Below are 24697 nucleotides of genomic sequence, written 5' to 3' on the forward strand. Positions count from 1 at the left end.
TTTTTGCTTTGTTATTATAGGGATGTAGACTGATGTGAGCAAACAAAAGAGTAAGGTTAGTGCCGGGTCTGGTTGTCAGTCTTACCTGTCAACCAGAAATGGACAGTGGCTAGACAACGGCAAAAGAGCAGAGACATATAGAGAGTCCAAGCATTAGGGAGGGCAGTCTGATTACCAGAGAAGACTGCCTGGTGGGAGAACCTCATTCTGGGTAAGGCAAGACTTGTCAGAGAACCAAGGCACAACACTGATCAGGACAAACAGGACACGGCACTATACGGCAGTGATGAAATCAAAATCATACGTTCCATTATTTTCACGTTTTATGTTGCAGCCTTATGTTGAACTGCTTTAAATTACTTTTTAAAGATGGAAAATGATTGGAACAACTAGATTGTGCAGATTGTGTAAAAGCATTTCAGTAATGCTTGTTCAGCATTTACTGTCCTTTTTATTGACACAGAGCTATCCTTCCTTTGGTAGCCCCCAACATATTCCTTGTCCAGTGTTTTTGTGTGTAATTACAATGGAATGGCTAATAAAAGGATGCTCAAAATGAAAGTACTACAGTCACATAAAGTACAGAGGTCAGACTGCACTGTGATGTTTCGCTTAAATGATTCTATTTGTAAATATAGAATCTTTACATTTAGAATTTGACAACAAGCCTCCATTACTCACCTATTTAAAGCATATCTATGCTATATTCATGCTGTCAATGTTCATATTTATAAAAATGCTCTTTGATGTGGAAAAGTGCTTAGCATCAGTGCTAAGCAAACGTACACACTTCCTGTGGCAAAGAGTCGCAGTACTGCATGTATTTAGAAATCTAAGCAATTCTGGTTGCCAGGTTGGGAAGATTAAATAAAACACTGGGCAGAAAATATATTAATTTAAGAGAAAATCTTGCTTCAGGATAAATAAGCAGCATTATCTCAGATCATCATGCTTAATAATAATCTTGCAGCTCTGAACTAAACCAACACTGAACTGACTTAAGGTAATGTTACTTGTGTAATACTCAGGAATACAAATATTGATTTGTCTGGTATAAAAAAACAAACATTAAAACGGTTTCAAAATTGTGACTGTTTCTTATTATTGGAAGTGCATTATGGGTTAAATGTTTTTTTTCTCACAAATTCAAAGTTATTTTATGATTATTTATTTATTTATAATTGGAGCTTGCAGCCCCTGATTACTGTCTGGTTTCATTATATCATATGAAAAAGAGAAGCTTTAACATTCTGATAAACATCTCAGTCTTTTTTCCTTCACACTGGTTTGAAAAAAACATGAGGGTAAATAAATGCTTTTAATTTAATTTGTGATTTATTTTGTCTTGTTAAAAATAGCATAATTTTATGAAATTACATAATGTTATTATAGTTGGCGTTGATGTGTTTCTTGATGCTACCCAAAATTTGTGAATGACAGTAAAAGTGTGTTTTCCTACAATGTTTTTACGTGATTAAAGGGCATATGAAGAAACATTGTAATGGTGGTTAAGAAAGAAGAAAAGATGATTTGATTAGTCAGCGATGAACTGCTCTATAAAGTTCTCCAATGTGTTCTCCAACAGCTCATGGGAGAAGCATGAGCGCAAGCAATGACACAGCGATTATCCAGAATGCACCTGTATCCAGAGCTGAAACAGAGAAGAGCAAAGATACATTACGTGCCATGTCACAGAAATGTGCATTGAACCAATACTAGTGAGTAAAACACTTACAGCGAGAGGCAGATGCTGTTGTGACCTGGGTGGTGGAAGGCTGAGCAACTGGATTAGCTGTTTGGGTTGGATTAGCAGTTGAAGTGCTGGTTTCTGTGACTTTAATGAGGGGAACAGGCCCTGACCGCACAGTGTAGCTGTGGGTCAGAATGCTGTCTACTATCGCCGATCCTGGTGCTACCGTACATGGATCAGAACATCTGTTGGTTTGTTTGGTGGTAACACAAAGGTGTACTACACACTCAACGTACATCTAGAGAAACAACTAAACAGGTTTTAACAACAGACACGCAAGAAGGATCCACCTTCACATAGGATGTACATAAAGAGGTTATCAAGCATATTGAAAACACAGAAAATGAAACATACCGTGTCTCCCTTTATACCCAGAGAACCGAGATATAAGCGGAAAATCCGGACAGTTGAAGTTGATGTCAAGATCTCCAAGGTTCCATTTCCAGATGCACAACTGAAAAACAGAGAGCCATGTGACTGATTAATTCAGAGTAATGATGAAAAGAGAACATAAAGCACTAGGAGTGGTACATTAAATCTGCTAAATTACCTTAATGTAAGATTCCATCTGTTATATCACAAAAACGAAAATAAGTGCACTAAATGTTTTGCTTTTTACAGTTATTATGCTTAGTACAGATGTCTCTATGATACAATCATGTATTTATGATAGTACAGAGAGAATATAAATAAGATTTAGGGGAATATCAACAAAACAGCATGTCTATCTCTCCTCAACAAGCTACATTAATATTAATATTCAAGTTTATAGACCCATTTGGAGTAGATGTCACAGTTACATAACTTGCAGATGCACACGCATAGTGGTTGCAGAAAAACACTGGTAACAAGTGGAGGTAAACGGGTAAAATCCTTGGAATAAGCCTTTTTTTGTGCCTTTTGATGTCAAGATTGGAATGCAAATAATTTTTATAGAATACTGTCGTCAAAGATGCCATTTGAAGCTAAATGCATATGTTTAAACGTACATACTATGGATGAAAACTGCTATGATTACTCTAGTACTCTACTTTTAAAGCATAAATTTGATTTAAACAATAGGTCTACATAATATTCACATATGCTGCTCACAGGGGACGAATTGTATTAGCCCTACAGTTACAGCACGACATATTTAAACCTATTATTATTAACATTTTTACATAACATTTATTTATTTTATCTCACAATTCTGACTATTTTTCTCGCAAATGCAAGTTTATATCTCCTAATTTGGACTTTATAATTCGATTGAACTCAAAAAAAGTGAGTTTGTCAATTCTGAGGGGAAAAAAGCCAGAAGTGTGGGATATATACTCCTATTCTGAGCCGAGGAGAAAAGAGAGAATGACGAATTGTTTTTCCTTATTAATACTGTGAGATATAATCTCGGAATTGCAAGAATTATGTCAGAATTTTCAAATATGAAATCAAATTTACCTTTTTTTTTTTTTAAATTATTTTATTCCATGGCTCCATAGACTGCCACTTGAAAACCGTCATTTTCTGTCGCCAGATAGGAGTCGGGCACAAAAAACGTCATCCGTGTTTCGGATCTGTAAGACTATCCCACTATCAATATATATCAATTCTGTTGAATAATAGTGCATATCACTGGGTGACAAGCTCTTGTAATATGCAGAGAATATTTTGAAAATGACATCTAATCAATATAATCTATAATCTTTTTAAATTTAACTATTTTGTATCGTATCCGTATAATTCTGTAGCCGTAAAGGTTATCTCTCCAGGGTTTTCTGCAACCATGATGTGCGCGCATCCCGAATGTTTCCAAACCAATAATTGGTCTATAGCACAACTGTGCAGGACAAGATTTATGCTAGCATTCTGGGATAAGTGACTGCTGCTGCATTGTTACGGTGTTGTAGGTGGTTTCCAGGGTGTTGCTACATAGTCACAGAAAGGTTTCTGAGCCTTTTATTGTGTTTCTGTGGGGCTACTAGTGAGTTCTGGGTGGCTGCATACAGACCCAAGTTAAGTCTTTATAATATTCTTGTCTCCCCTCTTGTTCAATAAGTAATGCTAACTATTAGCAGTAGAAACAGTTTGACTAAGAGAGTCTTTGATTCGGCTAGTGGTGGTACTAACCCCTGGTTCAGTAGAGGCCTTGGGTTTGTAAAATCTTCTGTTTCTGACTCAACACATTGGCCCACCATGAGCTCAGCACGAGCCAATGAGCAGTTAGAAAACACATGCAGGTCCAGCATCTCCATCTTGCCTGTAGCACGTAGGTCTCGAGCCATGCGCACTGGTGGTGAACCACGCAAACGTGGCAGGCGTGTCTCCTTGGCCAGAGGACCCTCTCCAGGAAGGTGGAACTCAAGCCAAAAAGACACTGCACCAAATGTCTTCACTTCTTCAGGGATGGAGATTTTAAAAGCTGGACCTTTAGCTTGTTGGCCGGGAATTCGGCAGGCGAGTGGGAGAATGAGAGTGGCAACACGGCTTATGGTGGAGTTAGGATTGATGCTGCGTAAAGTGTTGGTGTACAGCAATTCTGATCCTAAATGCTGGAAAAAAATCAAAGCACAGAAGTAGGGACAACTTAAATAAATCAGCATTCACACCTCATGTTGTTCAATGACATTCTATTTCATTTGTGCGTTAGCTTTCTCAGCCATACTCCAGTGAAAATTATATATATATATATATATATATATATAGATAGATAGATAGATAGATAGATATATACTGTTCTAAATATGTTTTCTTCTGTAATTTCTATAATGTCATTGGCTGTTTTAACATATGGATTTATTAATGTATTTCACTGTTTGTACACAGACTTTTGTGATATAATGTAATAAGTATTCAGTTAATTGTGCAGTAAAATTTTCATTACATAACCTGACTTCACAAAACATGAAATCTTGAACTCATGTAATAACACTGTTTACTGAGAAATTACATTATGAACTCACCAAAAATTTTAATATTTCCAAACAAAAATAGTAGTATCCTTTAGTGTAAGAGCCTTTTGCAGTACATTTCTAGTTATGCATAAACTTTTTTATTCCCATTGCAGTACAAGTTTGAATCTAGTCTTAAACTACTTTCAAAATGATACAGCAGACAAACAATGTAACAGTCCAAACTTATATTCAATGAAAATAATACTTTTTGTTTAAAATCATGAAAACAGACATAATAAATGTAAGGTAAGTTTATCATTATTATTTTTTAAATTCTGTGCATAAAACTCAAAGAGTTTCTTTGTCAAACGACTGGCTGGCATTATATAATAAGCTGTTAAAAGTTGCTATGGTGTATACAATAACCTATTATGGTTACATGAAAACTGTTATTACACTATGAACATTTTCATACATTAATGTAATACTTATTATTACATTATGTGCAGTTATATGCTTTGCTACTATATTATGAGGGGCTACAAAGTTCAAGGGTTTGGAACCATTTGCATTAAGCAAATGATGGCAGGATTTTTATTTTGGGGTTAACAACAAAAATCTCAGCGTACTTACAAAGATAAATATTTAAAGAAAAAAATAGAATAACTTCATGTTACTGCTAGAAATACAAAGACACTAATAACTGCATGTATTTATCAAGTGAAAACGTTTCATACCACTCTCTTGGTTCCGCAGCCCGTCAGAGGGAAGGTGGCGGTCACGTGGGTCGAGTTATAAAATACTGGGCAGGATGGATCATTCAGTTGGAGGTCAGAGAAATGCAGATTCTTCAGGAAGGTAATGGGCAGCACTAGAGACATCTGAAGCTCTCGCTCCTTACACTTCAACTCTGACAGGCAAATACACATAAAAAACATCTTTACATTTGAATTAAATGAGGGAGAGACAAACTAATGACAAGTGAGGCTTTTGAAGACAGAACCGAAATAGAGGCACAGGTAGATGTGCTAGTGTTTTCAGTTTTTGGTGTCATAGTTTTATGTAAGTTTAGATTCATTGATTCTCTTTAAATAAAAATGCTCTGCATAAGTGCACAATAAACGTGAAATCAGTCCAATACTTTTGGATTGTAATGGTGACTATCGATGGTTAAATATATCCAAACTAAGTATTATTCAGAATGCAAATAGATGAAACAATAAATTGAAGTACAAAAAAACATTAATTCATCAATGTAAACATCAAAGTGACATCATTTGCTGCCAGTCAAATTTGTAATGTCAGGAGGAGATTTCAAAAGAACAAAACTCAAAAACAGACAGCACATCTTAAGTGTATTGTGATGTACACTGATAGCATTAATACTGACACTAAGTAGCACTATTATTTAGCAGGACAGTGAATCAATGTATGTTCTGGTTGGTGTTTTTTGCTCTGTTGTGCTGTGTGATAGTTCAGTGTCCATGTGCTATTTAATAAAGCTTTAGTTTGTTGCTAATTTCATTATGGATGGCTGTCATTGTTACGGACAGTATTAGATAAGAAATACTACAACACCTGACGTACAGTATCTGCAAAAGAATTCTGCACATTAAGCAGAACAGGCTTAAACAACTTCGGAAGTTTATACGTAGGTTTCATTATTTACAACCAAACCAGCTAAAGGAATTATTACCTGTTCCAGGCGGCAAAGGGTCTGTTTGTGCTGAAAGAGAGTGAAATAGATGAAGTAGATGAAATAAAGATTCTAGGCATTTGATCTCCCATCACTAGTTTTTAAAATAGAACAGGAAAACATGCAAAAGCAGTAAAACAATCTTACTTTGTTGAAGCCATATACACCTCACATTAGACTGCAGGCTGAGAAACAAACAGAAGAGAGTTTTAACTGAGCTGTCTGTCTTAAATTTGTTTTATGAAGAATTCAAGTTGATTCCTTAATACCTCTGAGTATTTGCAGCAAAACAAATGGACAGCAGATGGGTGAACTGATTCGGACCTCTGACCCAGGACAGTGTGACAGAGCTCTGGAAATTCGGTCCTATTTCCATTGGTGATATGAAGAGGCCCGGTGGACCAATCACAGCCATTTCAGACACACTGCAATGAGAAATAACAAGTGATTTCAACTGATATTCCAACAAAATGGTTCATCATGAATTATTAATGAAAAACTATGTCTTTTTTTCATCAGGACCAGCTGTTGAACAACTGGGTAAACTATAATTATAAGTTAGAATGACATTCTTTTCTAGTGAAAATTTTTATTTGATGATCTTCATCTGAGCATGAAACAGTACTCAAATATACTGTCCAAACTAAAATATAATGTCCAAATATAACTGTCCTGTCTGCTTACCTCTGTACTCTTGAATCAACTGTAATGTTGACATGGACCTCCTCAAAGGGCAGTACGTGGATTACAGCGCCACCTACTGGACTGACGCCTGTGAACTCCGGCACGACTGAGCAGCCAGCTCCGTTTTCAACTGCCATTGAAGATTACATTGTAAAACTGCCTACAAAATGTGCATGCTACAGTCCTATCTTACCTATCTTTTTATTTGTGTAAATATATGAATCTAACTTTCTTATATTTTACATTTGGTATACATATAACACATTTACATTTGATAAATTCTTGCTGTTTCTAAGAATTGAACCTATGACCTTGGCATTGCTAGTCTCATGCTCTATGGTTTAAACTACAGGAAAGCTTTCTAAGCTATCTAATTATATACCTATATATGAGTTTTTGTCAGTTACTAACACAATTGATGAAACGATTTGCACAAAACCTACAAATACACAAACTACCCCACTGCCTAGAGAACACTAGTGAGATCCATTCAAAACACTGATACAAAATCATCAGGAATGAATGTTTACACATAAATGTGCTATTAGAGTTCACATTGTCATACTTTAGGTAATTATATTGTGTGTTTGTGTCTTCTGAATTAGAATAGGTTAGACCTGTGCAAAATGTGGGCATTTATTTTGTGTGGAGTTTTGCAGAACACACTGAGCAAATTTGAATGTGTGTAAACAGGTGTTAAAAGCTTTGAGAAATGTGTCTCTGTTTTGTGAACTGAATGAATGGTTTGTGAAATTGGGCCAGATGAATCAGTTACAGTGTGTTAGCATTTGAAAAAACTACGATCTTAAGGCTTAAGTGTTCAGCAAACACGTGAACTTCATCAGTACTGTTAATTGAGAGAATGCTTAGTATAACAAGTCTGAAATTCTAAGATAATTTTGATTTGATTTTTTTAACATAACTCTTATACTTCCGTTTGTGTTATGGAAGCACAGGAACTATTTTATATCTTATTTCTATTATTTTGTTTACTAAATGTTATGTTACTATTATGAAATACATGACTGGTAGTGTATGCAATAGTTTTACCCATAGCATTGAGATTTTTCAGTGTTATACTGCTGACTGTTTATTGTTAAAGCTTCAAACAAGAGTTTGATACAGAAATTTGTAAGTTCATTGTCAATATTTTGATGAAATACTAACCTGTTATTAGGAGATGCACAGATACAGTGGAAAAAGGCTTTGCCTCGCTTTGAATCTGGTTCTTCACAGATAGAGGAAAATCCTCCACCATGATCTCTACTGAATACTGACCCAAATTTGCTCCACCTTCATACAGCAGTGTACATGTCTCCTTTCAGGGTTAAACACACAGATTTTTGGAAAAAAACAATGTAATTATTTGCCAATAAAATACTGAATGTATTGAAAATGCAAGTAAGTATTTGATTGAAACAAATATTTATAGGTAGAGTTAAGATGGCTGACTTCATTAAGCTGCAGAAATTCACCAAGGTCAGTCTTCTTATAACGACAGCGAATCTCATCTCCATCCAAATCCATCACATTCACCAGGATTTCCTGAGGACAAGCAGCTTGTAACCTGATGCAAAGAGATACACAAGTTTTATACATACCGTATGTTATCTATAAGCATTTCCTGGTGAAAAAGCCAGCATATGTTGGTAGGTATGTTTTGATGGCAGCATAAACCAGCAAAGGACCAGCATAAACCAGCATCAAAACATACCTAACCAGCATCCCAGCATCAAAACATACCTACCAGCATATGCTGGTTTTTCACCAGGGTTTCTGGCTGTGTGAAGCACTGCTCACCTGACTGGAGGAAGAAGAGCCACATATGGGGGCTGGTTAACATGGTTTGTGTCCAATCTGACAGACAGATCTGCTCTTGAATATAGTGACACGGCGCTTTCAGATCTAAAAGGAGGTGCAGTGAACTCAACATGAGATTTTAGTCATTCCACAGGTTTTTGACTTGGACAGAATCGGCAATCACTCACCCGAGCTGAAAAGTAGACGTGTGGTTTTTAGGGATGGTTTTCTGCCACTGATGGAGGCACCAGCCTGGTGAAGGTAAAACTCCTATCACAGGAGAAGAAATGAGCTGATCGATGCAGTTCCCTTCATCACACAGCTTATCCAGGGCCGGACAGGGCAAACTGGACACCAGACTGTAATGAGCCCTGACCTGCAGGACAGAAATGTGAAGCTCATAGCCGCAAGAATTTAACCCTATGAAGCCTTCCTGTGGTTTTTTTAATCTCTCATTTTGCCTGTGCATTACAGCTCAGTTCTTTGTCTGTTCTCCTCCATGTATGTCTTTATACATAGATAGTACATAGAAGTACATTTTGTAAATAGTTTTCCCCAACTACCTCTATCTTCAAAACCCACCATGACGGCACAGAGGCTGCATCTAAATGTGGCATAAATGTATTTTCAGTTGCATAAATAATGCTATGACATTAAAGTTTTTTTTTTTTTATCCACTGCTTTTGAACATGCTATAGAAATACATTTTGACTTGACTATATCTTGAATTCCTGGGTAATTTCTAACTGCATTCTAACAGGCTTTATCACACTGTGTTCTTAAAGTGAGTAACATGCTCCAAAATGTCTACTCTCCATCTTTAAAACAGTTATGATATTATCATAGACAATTCATATGGCAGTCCACCTGCATTCCATAATGAACAATAAAGAGAGAAAATAAATGAGGCCTGAATCAGTGGCTTTAAATTACGACACATGGGAAAAGATGTCTTTTAAAGTACCAAACAAAGAAAGCGTTATTTAGATATGTAGTTTTCATGGGTCTTACTTTCTGTGATCTGTCCTGATCAAGCAGTTCAATATTAACAGCTGCACCCAAAATGGATCCGGCAGTGATTCGAGCCAATGGCAGCAAACTGACGGCCAGAACCCAAACAACCCAGCTCAGATTTGGCCTTGTCATTGCTGCGCTCTGGCCTGATCCAGACAAAGACAAATAAAAAAAATATTATATATAACATATTCAAAGTGTTAACCATTAAGAATAATCTAGACTGCATATTTGTTAAATTAAGCTGCTAATTTAGTTCATTGTGATTTCTCCTCAAATTAACATTTTTTTTTTTATATTATCATGATGAAAAAGCTGAACCCCAAATGTTCTTTAGACTTTAAAATATCTTGTTTTAAATATCTTGTTAAATGTGTTGAAGCTAATTTAATAGACATATCTCTGACATGACTGAATAAACCAAACATACCCAGCCTCCTCCTGATGCCTCCTGTCCGCCTTTTAGAATGTTGCTATTATTTTTGATTTGCCAGTAACTTGGATATTTTGGATAGATTAAACAACATCCCGAACTCACTTGTGAAACATCTTGTTTCCTAGCATCAATGTGAAAGTAAAATATAAAAAAAAGATGCCAAACTGGCTTGGGGAGTACTGCTAAGGCATTTAGGTCTATTGTTAAATGATTATGTGTCAAGCAGTGTGAATGCCAGGAAAAGAGATTATGTCAACAAGCTCAACAAGAAAAAAACCAATCCAATTTCCTCTTTGAATCCTGAACACACACACACAAACCTTACACCTGTTAATGGCCAAACTAAAAAAATGTATGGGCTAAAAACATTAACCATGTCATACACAATAGTTCCTATGCTCCATAAAGCTGTATTTAGCATTAATGTGATCAAACTCTTTATTCTTCATGTCAGTGATAATCAGCACAGGACATATGAGCTCTGTGTGCTCATGTTTCAGCAGATATGCTTTCTGTTGCAGTCAAACTGCACTTGTCACACAAACGTAAAGACACACCATGGTGTTTCTTATAAGTGTACTAGGTAAATAACTTTTCACTGATTTGTTAAAAGTTGTCTTCTGTAGTGGATGTTTTATAGCTACAGTATGTCCTTGTCCCCGGGGAGACATAATGTAATTTCAGCATTTACAGTAGTGATAGTGATTTAATTAGTACCGAATGAAGACTATGACTATCTGGACTCAAACAGGCTCCAGGTCTTATTATAAACAATTCACATATAACCTACGGATTAAATGAAGTCCTGCACTACACTATTTCGAGAAACCAATTCAATAGGAAAGACATATGCCTGTCTCAACCTATATTTAACACTGACATTGATGCAAAGAAAATACTTATATGTTAGTGTCAATTATTCAGCAAATGCAACATGGACAAAACTGCTACAACATATTGAACATTGTATTTGAAATTGTACATTTGTTCCTAATATGGCATCAACTCTGACTAAAGTCTTTTTAAAGAAGAGAAAGTCTGTCAAGACTTATTCACGCTAATGTATATATAATAGATGTCACATGCACCAGATTATTACTAGTAACAACTAAATACAAACAAATACATACATACATACTGTAGAACCCATAAAAAAAAAAAATAGTAATGAGCTAATAAGCTCTCACTGGAAACCCTGTAAATACAATATTATTAAAAATTCAATTTGAAGGCTAAAAGGTGCAGGAACACTGATCTTCAAGTCCTTTGGCATCACACTACATTAAAAAACACATCTGGTCTTCGATTATGATTGGCTGAGCCAAAGCACAGCATTTGGGGGCTTATTGCTTAAACTGCTGAACCAATACAGTTAAGGTCTACATAATGCATTTACATTCCAAACATGTGGTTAAGACAGTTAAATGGTTAGGTTACCCAAAATTGAAAAATTCTGTCATTAATTACTCACCTTCATGTCGTTCCAAACCCGTAAGACCTTCATTCACCTTTAGAACACGGTAATTTTATGAAGCTACAAGAACTTTTTTTGGGTGCAAAAAGTGTTCTCATAGCTTCATAAAATCATGCTTGAACCTCTGCTGTCACATGGACTATTTTAACAATGTCCTTACCATGTTTCTGTGCCTTGATCGTGGTAGTTCCTTTGCTGTTAATAGAGGGTCAGAGAACTTAATCTGTGTTCTGAAAATGAACGAATATCTTACAGGGTTGGAACGACATGAGGGTGAGTAATTAATGACAGAATTTGGGGGCATTTTGGGGTGAACCACTCCTTTTAGAATAATTCTGGATTTCAGTTCATATGCTCTGGTAGAGACCAAATGACCCAACAAAAAAAAAAAATAGAAACCAATAGAAACCACTGGAATGAAGCACTTTTGCTGACAAAAGATGTTTTTAATGACAGATACAAGATCAATCATTTCTTATCATCAGAGCTTGTGGGTGGCTGGATAGATAATACTGATGCACTTCCCATTGTCATTTTTTTTTTTTTTTTTTTTAGAAATGAGCTAGTGGTTACAAACTACATTAAAGCTACAGTAAACTTCAAAGCCATTGGTCCTACAGTAAAAGCACAAAGTCTTCTGGTCTGCTGAGAGTTAGTTTGGGTTTATAGGTTAAGCTGAGCACTCCATTTAGGGTCAAAGGTAAAATGTGAATGGCTTATAAACACAGTACGGTGTATTCATTCTCAAGACTGCAGGCTGACTTTCAGTCACAACTTCTGCCCAGAGTGTAGCTAAAGCGGCCAATCAGAGGTGATGATCAGAGTGGGACTGAAGGGTTTGGTCCTCGAATGCATGTCTCCGTCTCACTGTCCATTCTTCACATTAAACATCCTCTCCTGAAATAAACAGGGAAAAAAAAAAAAAAAAAAAAAAAAAAAATCATGCTGCATGTGCTGAGGCCCACATCACGCTGAATAAAGTGCAAACAGGAGTGCAGCGACTATTACTACTAGCAACATATTATTTATGGTGTAACCCAATGCATTTAATAAGACTATAAAATGTGTACTATAATACTACACTTTCATTACTCAGCCTCAATAAGGGGCTTTTAAATCAGAATTAACAGACAGTCAACAGTCACAAAAATGATTAAATTTATGCAATTGCAGATTTTGTTTTATTTCTGCATTCTGCAAATGTGATTCACAATCAAAAAAAAAAAAAAATTTGTTTTTGCACCTTGATCATGGTCTCGAGTTTGATTGCGTCAGCAGCAAATTTGCGGATCCCATCAGAGAGTTTTTCCACAGCCATGCGGTCCTCATTGTGCAGCCAGCGGAAGCTCTTCTCATCCAGGTGAATCTGCTCCAGATCACACTCCTTTGCTGAAATCAAGATTAGCTTGCTATAATAATTTTAAACTGGACAGTTTAGCATGATGGATGCGTGTCAAGCTGATACTCACCTCCTTGTGGTGTGAGGGAACACGTCACTGCACTGTGGTCCTTGCTGAGCTCTCCCAGCAGCCCAGGAGAAATGGTGAGCAGATCACAGCCAGCCAGCGCCTTCACTTCCCCTGTGTTCCTGAAGGAGGCGCCCATCACCACCGTTGGGTAGTTGAATTTTTTATAATAGTTGTAGATCTTGGTGACACTCACCACACCTGAGAGAAAGACAGGGACATCAAGACAGATGCTGACTGATGAGTACAATGAAGAGGATCTTTTCTTTGGGAAAGGATGATACGGTCTGGTACGATCAGTAAAGCAGTGACTATCTGCTTACAACTAGGGATGGCAAAAATAAGTATAGACTAAAATGTAATTACTAAATAATAATAATAATAATAATAATGATAATAATAATAATGTATACGTAAATAATATAATAGAAGTACATACTATGTGTGGAAATACTTTAGCATCCATTGCTTTTCTAAGCAAAGGGTGTCCAAACCTGTTGCTAGAGGACCACAAGGAGTTTAGATTCAACCCCAATTAAACCTGAATAAGCCAAAGAAGAAACTTCACTAGAAACTTCCAGGTAGGTATGTTGGAGCTGGATGGAGCTAAACTCTGCAAGACATTGACCTTGAGGAGCAGGATTGGACACCCCTGCTCAATGCTTTTCATTTGCTCTGTTGCACCAGTTTTTATAAGCAATTGTTCAATGTCTATTGTTGAACTTTTGCCTGAATGGAGATTAGATCGACTGTTTTGGACTGCTGCCTTGTACTTGAGCAGATAAGTACACAATGATACGTCCGGTGTGTGATATCTGTGCACTGTCCTAGACGTGACGTAGCGCCCGCTTCAAATGACTTCATGTGGACACTAGTATTTACAGCTGAACATGAGCACGCGATTCGACCTAATTTAAACTTTTTGTGCTTTTAGCCCAATATGACATGCTGAATGTTTCTCTTAGAGTTAAAAGAAAAGTTCTGCTATCGGAGAACATGCCTGGATCTTCATGGGGTTCGTAGTTTTTGCGGTCTGTATTTTCTTTATACCAGTCCAGGATACGCCCTACGAAGGGGGAGATGAGGGTGACATTAGCCTCAGCACACGCAACAGCCTGGGCGAATGAAAACAGCAGAGTCATGTTGCAATGGATCCCATGTTTGTCCTCCAACTCCCTGACAAAAAGTCAAACATACAGATGTCAGCTGAGCAGCTCTTACCGTTTATTAATAATACAGATGTATTTGAATAAATCAGCTTTTACGCCTTGTGTGGTTATCATGACAGCATATACCGGTGTGTGACACATGAATATCCTCTTATGAACACACTCACTTTCCAGCCTGAATGCCCTCCCACGTTGAGGAGAGTTTGATGAGGATACGGTCTTTACTGACACCTGCCTCTTCATAGAGAGAGATTAGTCTTCGTGCACGAGATACCATTGCATCTTTATCAAAGGAAAGCCTGAAAAATAACACATCACATGTGTCATTAGAAATTAGGACACATCTCTGAGACACAAACATTCAAAAGTATGTTTGCAAGTTTTTTTTCTTTTAAAGGGTCACTTTAAAGCATCATCAGCTGTGTTCAAAGGATCTGCTCTTCCACTGAAGTTCAGTTATTTAACAATGTCATAATTAATATTGATAATGCAAACTGCCCTGTTGAAATGTTGAACATTTATACTGATTGTGGCAGATGTGAAGGGGCAGGAGAATTTAAATGTGTGTCAGGTTTTTTGATAAGAAACACTTCCAAATAGGATACACCCAGTGGTTGAACTGTAACAAAAAATTTCAAGGGGGATGGTGGGGCGGGGAGTCCCATGATTACAAATAATTACAAAACGTCTCATTTTTAAACATTTTGTTTAACAAAAAATGGCCACACTCAAACTCCTAAATTGTTGCTTATTAATAGTTAGTAAGGTTGTGTTAAGTTTAAGTATTAGGTAGGATTAGGGATGTAGAATATGATCATGCAGAATATGTGCATTATTAGCACTAATAAACTGCCAGATATTTTAATAATAGCCATGCTAATAAGCAGCTAATTATCAGTGAGAATTGTTCCTTATACTAAAGTTTAATAAGGTCATGGTTTATGAGCTGCGGGGCCTGAAATGGCTGCACAAAAGTTGTACTTTGTTTTTTTTTTTTTTTTTTTTGTTTTGGTGGGGACATTTGGTCATCCCCAAGTAGGTCTGTGTGCCAAATGACCTGAATGATGCCCCTTGTTTAGATTACTGTGTGATATTGACAAAAATTATATAACTTTTGGGGGCAATTTTTGTCATGGATAAATAAGTGACACTAAAACCACCAGTAGATGGCGGCAAATGTCTGTTTTAACAAATGATTCATTGAATCCTTCAATTAAATGATTCTTTGAAAATGGCTGATATAATGGCTGATTAAAATTATCAAAGCAAGCTGACTGTCTTTATAAATAAATTATATAATTGGCTCACTCGATTCATTCAAACAGAGTATATCATGTACACAGAGCTCTGGTTGGCTAATCACTGTTATTTAGTTCATAAATTATTATACATAGAGAATATTAATATTTAATTTGCACAGTAGGTTTAACATAATACACACCATTACTAAAAGGGATGGTAAGTGGGGATGGTGGTTTTACAGAAGGGATGGTATTTGTCTTTTTTTTTTTTTTTCTCAACATGGGGGATGGCATCCCCTCGCATCCCCGTTCAGTTAGAGCCCTGGATAACACCTGTGTATAATCACTCAAAGTTCCTCTGAAGTGTCCTCATTCATCGTACTGATACGACTACTGACATTTAGTATCATCACATCACTAGGGTAGATCATGCAACATCACCAGACTCTTACCTCGCATCGACTTCAGTGGAGACACGGCCAGGAACCTTCTTTAAGATTTCCAAACCAAAGTTCACAAACAGCTGGTCCATAGCATTGGTCACCTGCTCTTCCTCACTCCTGGATTTACGAAAAGATGCACATTAGACCTGTAAGAAACTATATAACAGAGCACATCTGTGTACTCCGTATTCTTACCCGCCATTAGCCATGCCATATTTGATGGCCTGCTCCACAAGGTGCTGGTAGGTGGGCATTTTAGCTGCAGCCAGAATTAGAGAAGGATTGGTGGTGGCATCCTGCGGTTTGTACTCTTCAATAGCTGCAGAGGGAACAAACAAACAAACAAACAAACAAAAAAAAAAAAAAACACACACACACAAAAAGGCAAATTATAGCAACTGCACTTATAAGTCACACAAACAACAGATAACATAACAGATAATATCAACCATAAAAGATGACTGTGTCCGGGGTGTTTGTTACTTGTGTAACAATGGATTTTTTTTTAGTGAACTGAAGAACAGTATCATGAAAAGGTGGTAAACAATTTTACACAACGTCTTCTAGCTATGGAATGATGGGAATATAATGCTCTACGATCTCGGCTCCTGCGACAAAAGATTTCTGGTTCAAAACACTACATTCATCATTATATACAGCTTGCCATCTTTTGAATAGTAGCTGATAATAATGACCAGGCACACACTAGGCAATTCCAGACCTTGTCCTTCATTAGAGGCTTCAGACTAACATTTAACACCAAAATGGTGCTGATCTCATAACCTGATCATTAAGGTGACGGGTGATCCAGTTTGACATAATGTACATGAGAATGGCAAACAAACATGAGTTTACAGTGTCATTCACTTATTTGATTATAACAGTTGGAATTATAAATAAACAATTAATTTAAATTAGTTACACCTAATTAACATACAAATAATTAAACATTCAGACAGGACAGAGTCTGAACTTTCATCTTAACGTTTCAATTCTTAAAAACTGGCATTCATTTGTCTCAACATGTCTGCAGATAGAAAAGGCCACAGATCATAAGAAAGCCACAGAGTTTAGACTGAAAAAAAACTTTATACCTGCACTGATGAAAATACACCACAGCTCTTACTTATTCAATATTTTAGTCATGGTTTAAAAGTATTTATAATTACGGCTGTGCCACACCAATGTAGTGTTTATAAACGGAATAATGGGTTGAAAACCAAATATTTCATCACCGTGGATATATTTGGGTTTGAGGTACATGGGTTTGGATTAAGCCAGTGTCAGTTCATATTCTGGAAACATGATTCACTTTTAGATTCCTCAAATATGCCCCGCCACCCCTGGTATTTACGTCATTTACTGTGATGGAAAACTGCAGACCAGATACACTTTATATGTCAAAACAAAAGATGAGCAACTTTTTTTTTTTTTTTGAACACGAGAGACATCTGCTAACAAATCAGACTTTACTGGTCACACATCACAGGTTTTTTCGTCTGCCAAATGGACTCTGGTTTTTCATTGGCTGTCAATGTTTTTACTGTTATAAAAAAAATAAAAAAAAACAAAAAAAAAAAAAACACACACACACATCTGGTTTATTATCCTTGTGGGGACTCTCCATAGGTGCAATGGTTTTTATACTCTCCACACTGTATTTTCTATCCCCTTACCCTAACCCTACCCCTAAACCTAACCCTTACAGAAAACTTTCTGCATTTTTACTTTCTCAAAAAAAAAAAAAAACTCATTCTGTATGATTTATAAGCTTTTGTACCCATGGGGACCTCAATTTAGGTCCCCACGGTGACACTAGTCCCCATGAGTCTGTGTGTATTCAGGTTTAGGTCCCCACAAGGATATAAAAACAAGTCCACACACACACACAACAAAACAAAACCATACATACACTAGTACACATTAGCTTTCAGCCAAACACAGTCTAGCGGTGTATATTCAGAGTTTTCTGAAACTAGTTAGAGGGATCAACCACCTCATCATCATGACAATGCAGAATGCCACAGAAGGGAGTTTCATCCAATACTGCTTCCTTGTGTAAAAACAAACACTGAAATCACTGATAGGCAGTGATGAATTTCACAAGACAGTCTTAGGCAATGGAATCTGATGCAAGTTACAGCCATCAGATTCATGCAAGTAGAAATTCTGAATTCTGGATTTGATCCAAAGCTCATTTCTGTTTCCCGTATACAGTTGTAGGGACAGACTGTGAAGAGCAACTTACAAAGTCATACTCTTCACATTTGTGAAAAACAGCTTCAGATGGAATCTACATTTGCACAGAATTTGCACACTTTTGTACAAAGTTAATGTGTAAGTCAGGATAGGACTTTGCTTCAATTAGTGATTGTTTTGGGCATTCTGTGAAATTAAAATGTTAAAACATTTATTAATGAAAGATTGAGGATGAAATATTCTAGCGTTTTAACCACTTTCAGTGAGGTCTGATTCCATTATTCACGTTTGTCCAAATTTTTAAAGGAAACACAAACTTCCTTCTCGCGAAATTACAAAGCCAGCCAAATTCATAAATATTAATTAACCGACGCACGTAAAATTATTAATATTAATAAGCAAAGCATTCTGTATCTAGTCGGGTGACAAACGCCCACTTACGAAGATCTGCCTGTCGGCCAATCATGTAAGCTGTCTCTATAGCAATATTCATGTGAAGAGCAGTGTTCGTCCAATGATTCACTGTTTCCGGGTCTCGGCATGATTCCACTAGTGTTTTTTTTTCACCCAGATTTGGTTTACATTAAACCAATTACAGAAATCACGTGTTTTACTCAGATCTGGTTAACTCAACACGATACACCACGTTTCTAAGCACTCATTCATATCAAGCGTTCCTAAGCGCAGATGACTGACTGAAAAGTATAGCACAATTGCGAAAACACTAGTTCCTCACTGCGGGTTTACTTTAGCAATCATTAACCAAATAACGTTCAAGCTATTTTTTTCTTAGGGGAAAAGAGCAGAAAAGGGCAAAGTTTTCTGTAAACAGACAGCAAAATCGTTGCGTCCACTCGATGATCGCAGCTGTCAACTAGTCCGAGGGTTAATGAACTGATGCATGAGCAGTTATAAACAACTCTGAAGTTCACTGTGCACCGAACTGACTCAACATTAGGTAACGTTAATGGAAATATCTAACGTTATAAGAAATTTACCGTTAAAGTCGCCCGTGTCTGCAACGACCACCGTATATTTCTTGATCTGCTCCAGCGCAGACTCCATCTTTCGCCGTTTGTCCGGTGACACAGACATGATGTCCGAAAAAACTGAGCTTTTATAGCCGCGCGCGGGACAGAGACACGACTGTCAGCAGCAGATAGAGAGAGAGGGAGGTAGAGAGCGCGCGACCGGGAGAGCAGCGGATTTGCGCCTGCGCGGGAGCGGAGCAACGGCTCATGACGCCATCGCGTAACAACCAATGATTAGAGATTAAGCCACACACCTTATATAATATGCAATTTTGTTTTTCAGATCTTTTTTTGTTTTGTTTTTCTTTATATTTCTGTTTTTTATTTTATAGCCAAGCATTCATTGCCGCATGCTGTGTTATTAGGGATTTGATTAAAAAATGACTTGACTGCAAGAGGTGTGAGGCCAGTATGGCTTCACAGTGGGTTGAGGAAGATAGACCTCTGAACTGAAGACTCTTATGTTCTGTAGCTTTTTGTTTGGTGGTAGTGGTGGTGGGGGAGTGCTAAAGGAGCAGCAAGGAAAAATAAGAAGTGAAGAAACTGATTTGATCATACTGCACTTAGTCAATAGAACAGAATAAGGGAAATGATACAAACAAACACAAGGCTTCAAATCATAAAAAAGAGCATGTCATAAAGATCTGCCCAGGATATAGTAACGAAAAAGAGGTGGCGGTAACACGCCTTTCGCTCTACTCAAGAAAAGCTCGAAAAGAAGAAAGTCGGCGCAGTCCCGGTGCTGCTGCCGCTAGAGGGAGACATCGACTCTCTTCACGGAATACACATATAAAACTTCCACAAAGGAGTAAAATGACTTTTGCTAAACATTTCATATTGAAGAGATCGACAACCACTTCGAGACAGGCGTAATTAAGGTAAACAAAATTTCAGGCAACTCTAATTGTAATCTATTATAATGTAAGTTTATATAAACGTAGTATTTTGTTAATAAACTGTGAAAAGTTCAAGAGAATATTGTGACGACACTGTAATATTGATTAGCAGTGCTTGGAATTACGTATAAAGCGTGAATTTAGCATCGTTACACCATCATCGCTATGGTTACGCCAGACCGTTAGGAAATCAACGTGTCGAAATGCGGTTCGGTCGATTCCACATGAACAAATGCCTGTCTATAACTGATATGCTAAATAGCTATTTCATCATAATCTAGCACTATATCAGAATGATTAAAATAAGTTATTTTATTTCAGCGATTTCATTGTACCGATCTGTCTGTTCAGCACACATACAACTAACAAAACAGCTAAATTGTATTTTGAAATGTTGGTGATAGATACAAGACAGAATATACAGAAACTAAAATACAATTATCTTGAAAACAAATAATTTTTCTTTGTGAAAGTCTGCAGTGAAAATATAGATTCTGAACTGTAAAATTATAAGCATTTGTGCATTTGACCAGCAGATGACACTGATGTGCAGTTGTTTTGAGTCTTCCATTAATAAATCATATTTAAAAGTGATTATTTCAATTGTTTGAAAGATTCAGAAAGCCTTGTCTGTCTCACTACTGATGCAAATTATATATCAGAACAACAAATGTTCAGTGTTTGTACAGTTTGTGTAACTCCTAAACCATTTTAATTTGCACTATATTAACACCAAGCCTCAACACTGTTACCACAACCTTATTTTCAAATCACTTTAGTATGACATTGATTATTACGTTATTTTTATTGCAGTGAGATTTTGAGAGGGAAAAAAACATATTCTAGTCCCCACAGAACATAAAAATAGAGTCTCAGTTAAGAATAACATTACAGCATTCTTGAGATGCCTGCTGTCGGTCCCTCCCTGAGTTTTACCAGAACCAGAGCGAATAAAACACAGTCCTGTCAGACGAGAAACAGCTATATGCTCATACAGCGGTTGAGCTTACCAATGAAAACTCAACATGAAGGAAAACAGTACCTTTTGAAATTGAAAATCATAAGGAAATAAGGCAGAGGTGAGTAATATTAAGAAATCTGTTATTTTGCTGTTATTAAGTAATCAAACAAGTTGCTGTTAATCTCATTACTGCTAAAATCACATTTTTAAATGCGGGTCAGTGACATGCGTATTTTGGTGCATTATTTCCTTTTTATAATGATGTGATACTTTCATGACGAGCATCACTTTATTCGATAAAATAGTTTTAATAAATTTGCAGCACATTGAAATTGATAAATATTGTTTTATGTTTTGGTGTCTCAAACCTCCAAAACGTCAGGTGGCGCAACTGTCCACATATATTTGTATGAACAAAATTATAAAATTATTTAAAATGGTGTTTTAGTAATAATAATTTCAAAATAAAATACTGTGGCATGATTTTTTGTTTAAAGCAAATTTCACAAATATCAGTAGTTTTAAAGCTGTTGAGGTTATTGAAATTTTTTCTGCCAATTTGTATTTTTTTTTTTTGAATGTCAGGGTGGCTCAGCTGAAAACGTAAGACCGTTATTATAAGGGTAATAACAGTAAAAGTATGAACAGTATGAAATTACATCCAAAGGAGCCCAACTAATCTTAATGGCTGTGTGAAAGGCTTGTTAAATAGTGATAATAATAGCTACATAAAAGTATGGGTAGGTTGGTACACTTTTCATGTTAGGTGGTACTACCGATGTAAAACTAGGAAAATGCTTTTTTATCTTATCTTAAACCTTGGTATTGCATTTTAATATGTATGTACACATATGTATGAACTAACATAGGCAAAAGCTAATACAGGCAAGTAGAAGCCTTTTTAATGTAAAATTAGTTGCAAAAATCAGGTGGTGCAACCAGAATGTCAGGTGGTGCAACTGCAATGAATGTTCCTATATATTTTAATTATTGTTCTAAAATGTTTGTGGCAAGAGAAACATATCTAACAACAGGGTGTCCTGACTCTCAACTCATCACACATTGATGCTTGGTCAGGATTCCCCCTTTAGCATAGTTTTTTTTTTTTTTACATGAAGGGTACTTTATTGTTTGCCTTATCTGTCAAGTCAAGAAAAAGTTTTATTTAAAAAATAAGTATAAAAAATGCAAAGTGTTCATTTCAAGTATTTATACATTATTTATACAGGTATTTATTAATATTTTAATATGTAATTTCATCATGGCGATATTCCCATGCCCATCATGTCTGTGTATGACGCCAAAGGTTTCTCACTGAAATGAATGAAGCACCCTGCAAAAAAAAAAAAAAAAAAAAAAATGATGCTAAAGGTTTACCCTGAGCATTAAAAAGTGACGCCAAGGAAACCTGACCAAGCATCAATATGTGACAAGTTGGGAGTGAGAATTTGTTGCTTGCAAAAAAGGAAAGAGATTTGATAAGTCCTTGATAACATTTTATTTAGTTGATATTACTTTTATACAGAATTTAGGCCTTTTAGATTTTTAAATGGTAATATGGCAATTTGTCATGTTTTATAGTTATCAGAGGATGAAAAAGGAGGGAAAATCTTTTGTCAACCATTACATTGATGTTAATCACCATCCATTTTTGTTTAGTTGTTATTATACACTGATCAGGCATAACATTATGACAGGTGACAGATGAAGTGGGTAGCACTGATTAGGTATCTCTTCATCATGGAACCTGTTAGTGGGTGGGATAGATTAGGCAGCAAGTGAACATTTTGTCCTCAAAGTTGATGTGTTAGAAGCAGGAAAAATGGGCAAGCATAAGGATCTGATGAATCACATTTTCTTTTACATCACGTGGATGGCCGGGTGTGTGCCTTACCTGGGGAACACATGGCACTGGGATGCTCTATGGTAAGAAGGCAAGCCGATGGAGGCAGTGTGATGCTTTGGGCAATGTTCTGCTGGGAAGCCCTTGGTCCTGCCATCCATGTGGATGTTACTTTGATACCTACCACCTACCTAAGCATTGTTGCAGACCATGTACACCCTTTCATGGAAACGGTATTCGCTGGTGGCTGTGGCCTTATTCAGCAGGATAATGCACCCGCCACAAAGCAAAAATTGTTCAGGAATGGTTTGAGGAGCACAACAATGAGTGTAAGATGTTGACTTGACTTGGAAAATTCCCCAGATCTCACTCCAATCGAGCATCTGTGGGATGTGCTGAACAAACAAGTCCGATCCATGGCGGCCCTTCTCGCAACTTACAGGACTTAAATGATCTGCTGCTAACATTTTGTTGCCAGATACCACAGCACACCTTCAGGGGTCTAGTGGAGTCCATATCTCGATGGGTCAGGGCTGTTTTGGCAGCCAAAATGGGACCAACACACTATTGGGAAGGTGGTAATAATGTCATGCTTGATCAGTGTATAATTTTTTATTTCAGTTGCTATGCATTTAATGTTTTAAAATCTTGGAAACATCTGATGGATGCATTTTTGATATTTTAAATGAAAACTCCTAATGGACTAATGGATTTTTTTTGCATCATTAAAATAACATCACAATTGATAACAGTGTGTCTAATCAATCTACTGCACTGTATTGGATTCCACTTCTTACATTTTTGATCAGTTTACTACTTCAACAGAGATTGTTGACTAAAACATTTGTATTTGTTTTTTTATATGTAATTAAAATGTAACAAAAAACAAACAAACAAAAAACAGTATTCAGCATATTTCCTTCATTATTAATGTTGTCAGGTGGTGCAACCATGTAAATTCTTCATTTAAACAAACAAATAATAGGTGAAAGTAAATAAATTACTGAAAACTAGATTGTGAACAGTTAATGTATTAAATGAATTTATTTGTATACTTATTGTATACACGTGTGATTATTCTTCTAGAAGTACTTATTGTATACACGTGTGATTATTCTTCTAGAAGTAAAATCAGATGCTAAAGATATTAAATAGCCAGCCATTAGAATGCCAAAGTTCTAAATATGTATAAAATACACAATCACAAAATAATGTGTTAGGCACTGTAGACACTCTAGGGGTTACTAATATTATACTGAGAAATAATATTAGGAATTTAATATTTACAAATATTTGGTTGTACCACCTGACAGGTTTGGGTGGTGGTTAGACACTTTAAATTAATTTAAACACTTTGAAATGTTATTTAACAAATGAAGCATGTTTAAACATAATGTTCCCAATTCAAAAATATGCATTGCATTTGTTTTGAAATGCATCACATTCAACTTCTCACAGTGGAAAATTTTATTTTAATTACAGTGTATTAACTACTACTGGTTAATTGCTACTACTATTTATTTATTTATTTATTTATTTATTGCCAATGCCAAACATAAAGCCATTAATAATAACTGGTTGCAAAATCTCTGCCACAGTTTCATTATTCATCACTCTGAAATAGCCACAGTCATTCAAAACGTATCATTTCTTGAGATGATCCCGCCACTTTTTTTCTTTACATCACAGTCTTTCATTAGGAAGATAATGATAATGTTCAT

General features: G+C 36.3%; 3 protein-coding genes across 6 annotated transcripts in view; 1 reads left to right on the forward strand and 2 right to left on the reverse strand.

Annotated features, from left to right (window-relative positions):
* Window positions 1-271: 271 nt before the first annotated feature.
* On the reverse strand, window positions 272-10390 carry LOC127181169 (uncharacterized). 2 transcript variants are annotated; one of them, XM_051135721.1, is made up of 15 exons: window positions 10248-10390; window positions 9815-9963; window positions 8992-9179; window positions 8804-8908; window positions 8456-8570; window positions 8171-8321; window positions 7004-7133; window positions 6589-6744; window positions 6467-6504; window positions 6320-6349; window positions 5361-5533; window positions 3860-4281; window positions 2105-2204; window positions 1736-1988; window positions 272-1651 (listed from the first exon to the last, which is right to left on the reverse strand). In XM_051135721.1, the coding sequence occupies exons 2-15, from the start codon at window positions 9947-9949 to the stop codon at window positions 1587-1589; spliced, it is 2061 nt and encodes a 686-aa protein (XP_050991678.1). In that variant the 5' UTR covers window positions 9950-9963; window positions 10248-10390; the 3' UTR covers window positions 272-1586. The 2 variants fall into 2 exon arrangements, with proteins under 2 accessions (XP_050991678.1, XP_050991679.1); XM_051135722.1 differs by lacking the exon at window positions 272-1651 and having other exon boundaries at window positions 1749-1912.
* A 1754-nt stretch (window positions 10391-12144) lies between these two features.
* Window positions 12145-19427, reverse strand: taldo1 (transaldolase 1). The gene is made up of 8 exons (XM_051134833.1): window positions 19244-19427; window positions 16242-16365; window positions 16056-16163; window positions 14530-14661; window positions 14194-14369; window positions 13197-13394; window positions 12971-13116; window positions 12145-12624 (listed from the first exon to the last, which is right to left on the reverse strand). The coding sequence occupies exons 1-8, from the start codon at window positions 19338-19340 to the stop codon at window positions 12592-12594; spliced, it is 1014 nt and encodes a 337-aa protein (XP_050990790.1). The 5' UTR covers window positions 19341-19427; the 3' UTR covers window positions 12145-12591.
* tspan4a (tetraspanin 4a) overlaps window positions 19063-24697 on the forward strand; it is a 46167-nt gene continuing 40532 nt past the window's right edge. Inside the window, exon 1 of one of the 3 annotated variants that reach the window (XM_051134837.1) lies at window positions 19063-19203. The gene's annotated coding sequence lies outside the window, so the exon portion shown is untranslated. Of the gene's footprint in view, window positions 19204-19768; window positions 20155-21099; window positions 21252-24697 lie in introns of those variants that run through there. The other 2 variants (XM_051134836.1, XM_051134835.1) reach the window with 2 other exon arrangements.

This window comes from Labeo rohita, chromosome 18 (genome assembly GCF_022985175.1).
Source record: "Labeo rohita strain BAU-BD-2019 chromosome 18, IGBB_LRoh.1.0, whole genome shotgun sequence".
Taxonomy (NCBI): Eukaryota; Metazoa; Chordata; class Actinopteri; order Cypriniformes; family Cyprinidae; genus Labeo; species Labeo rohita.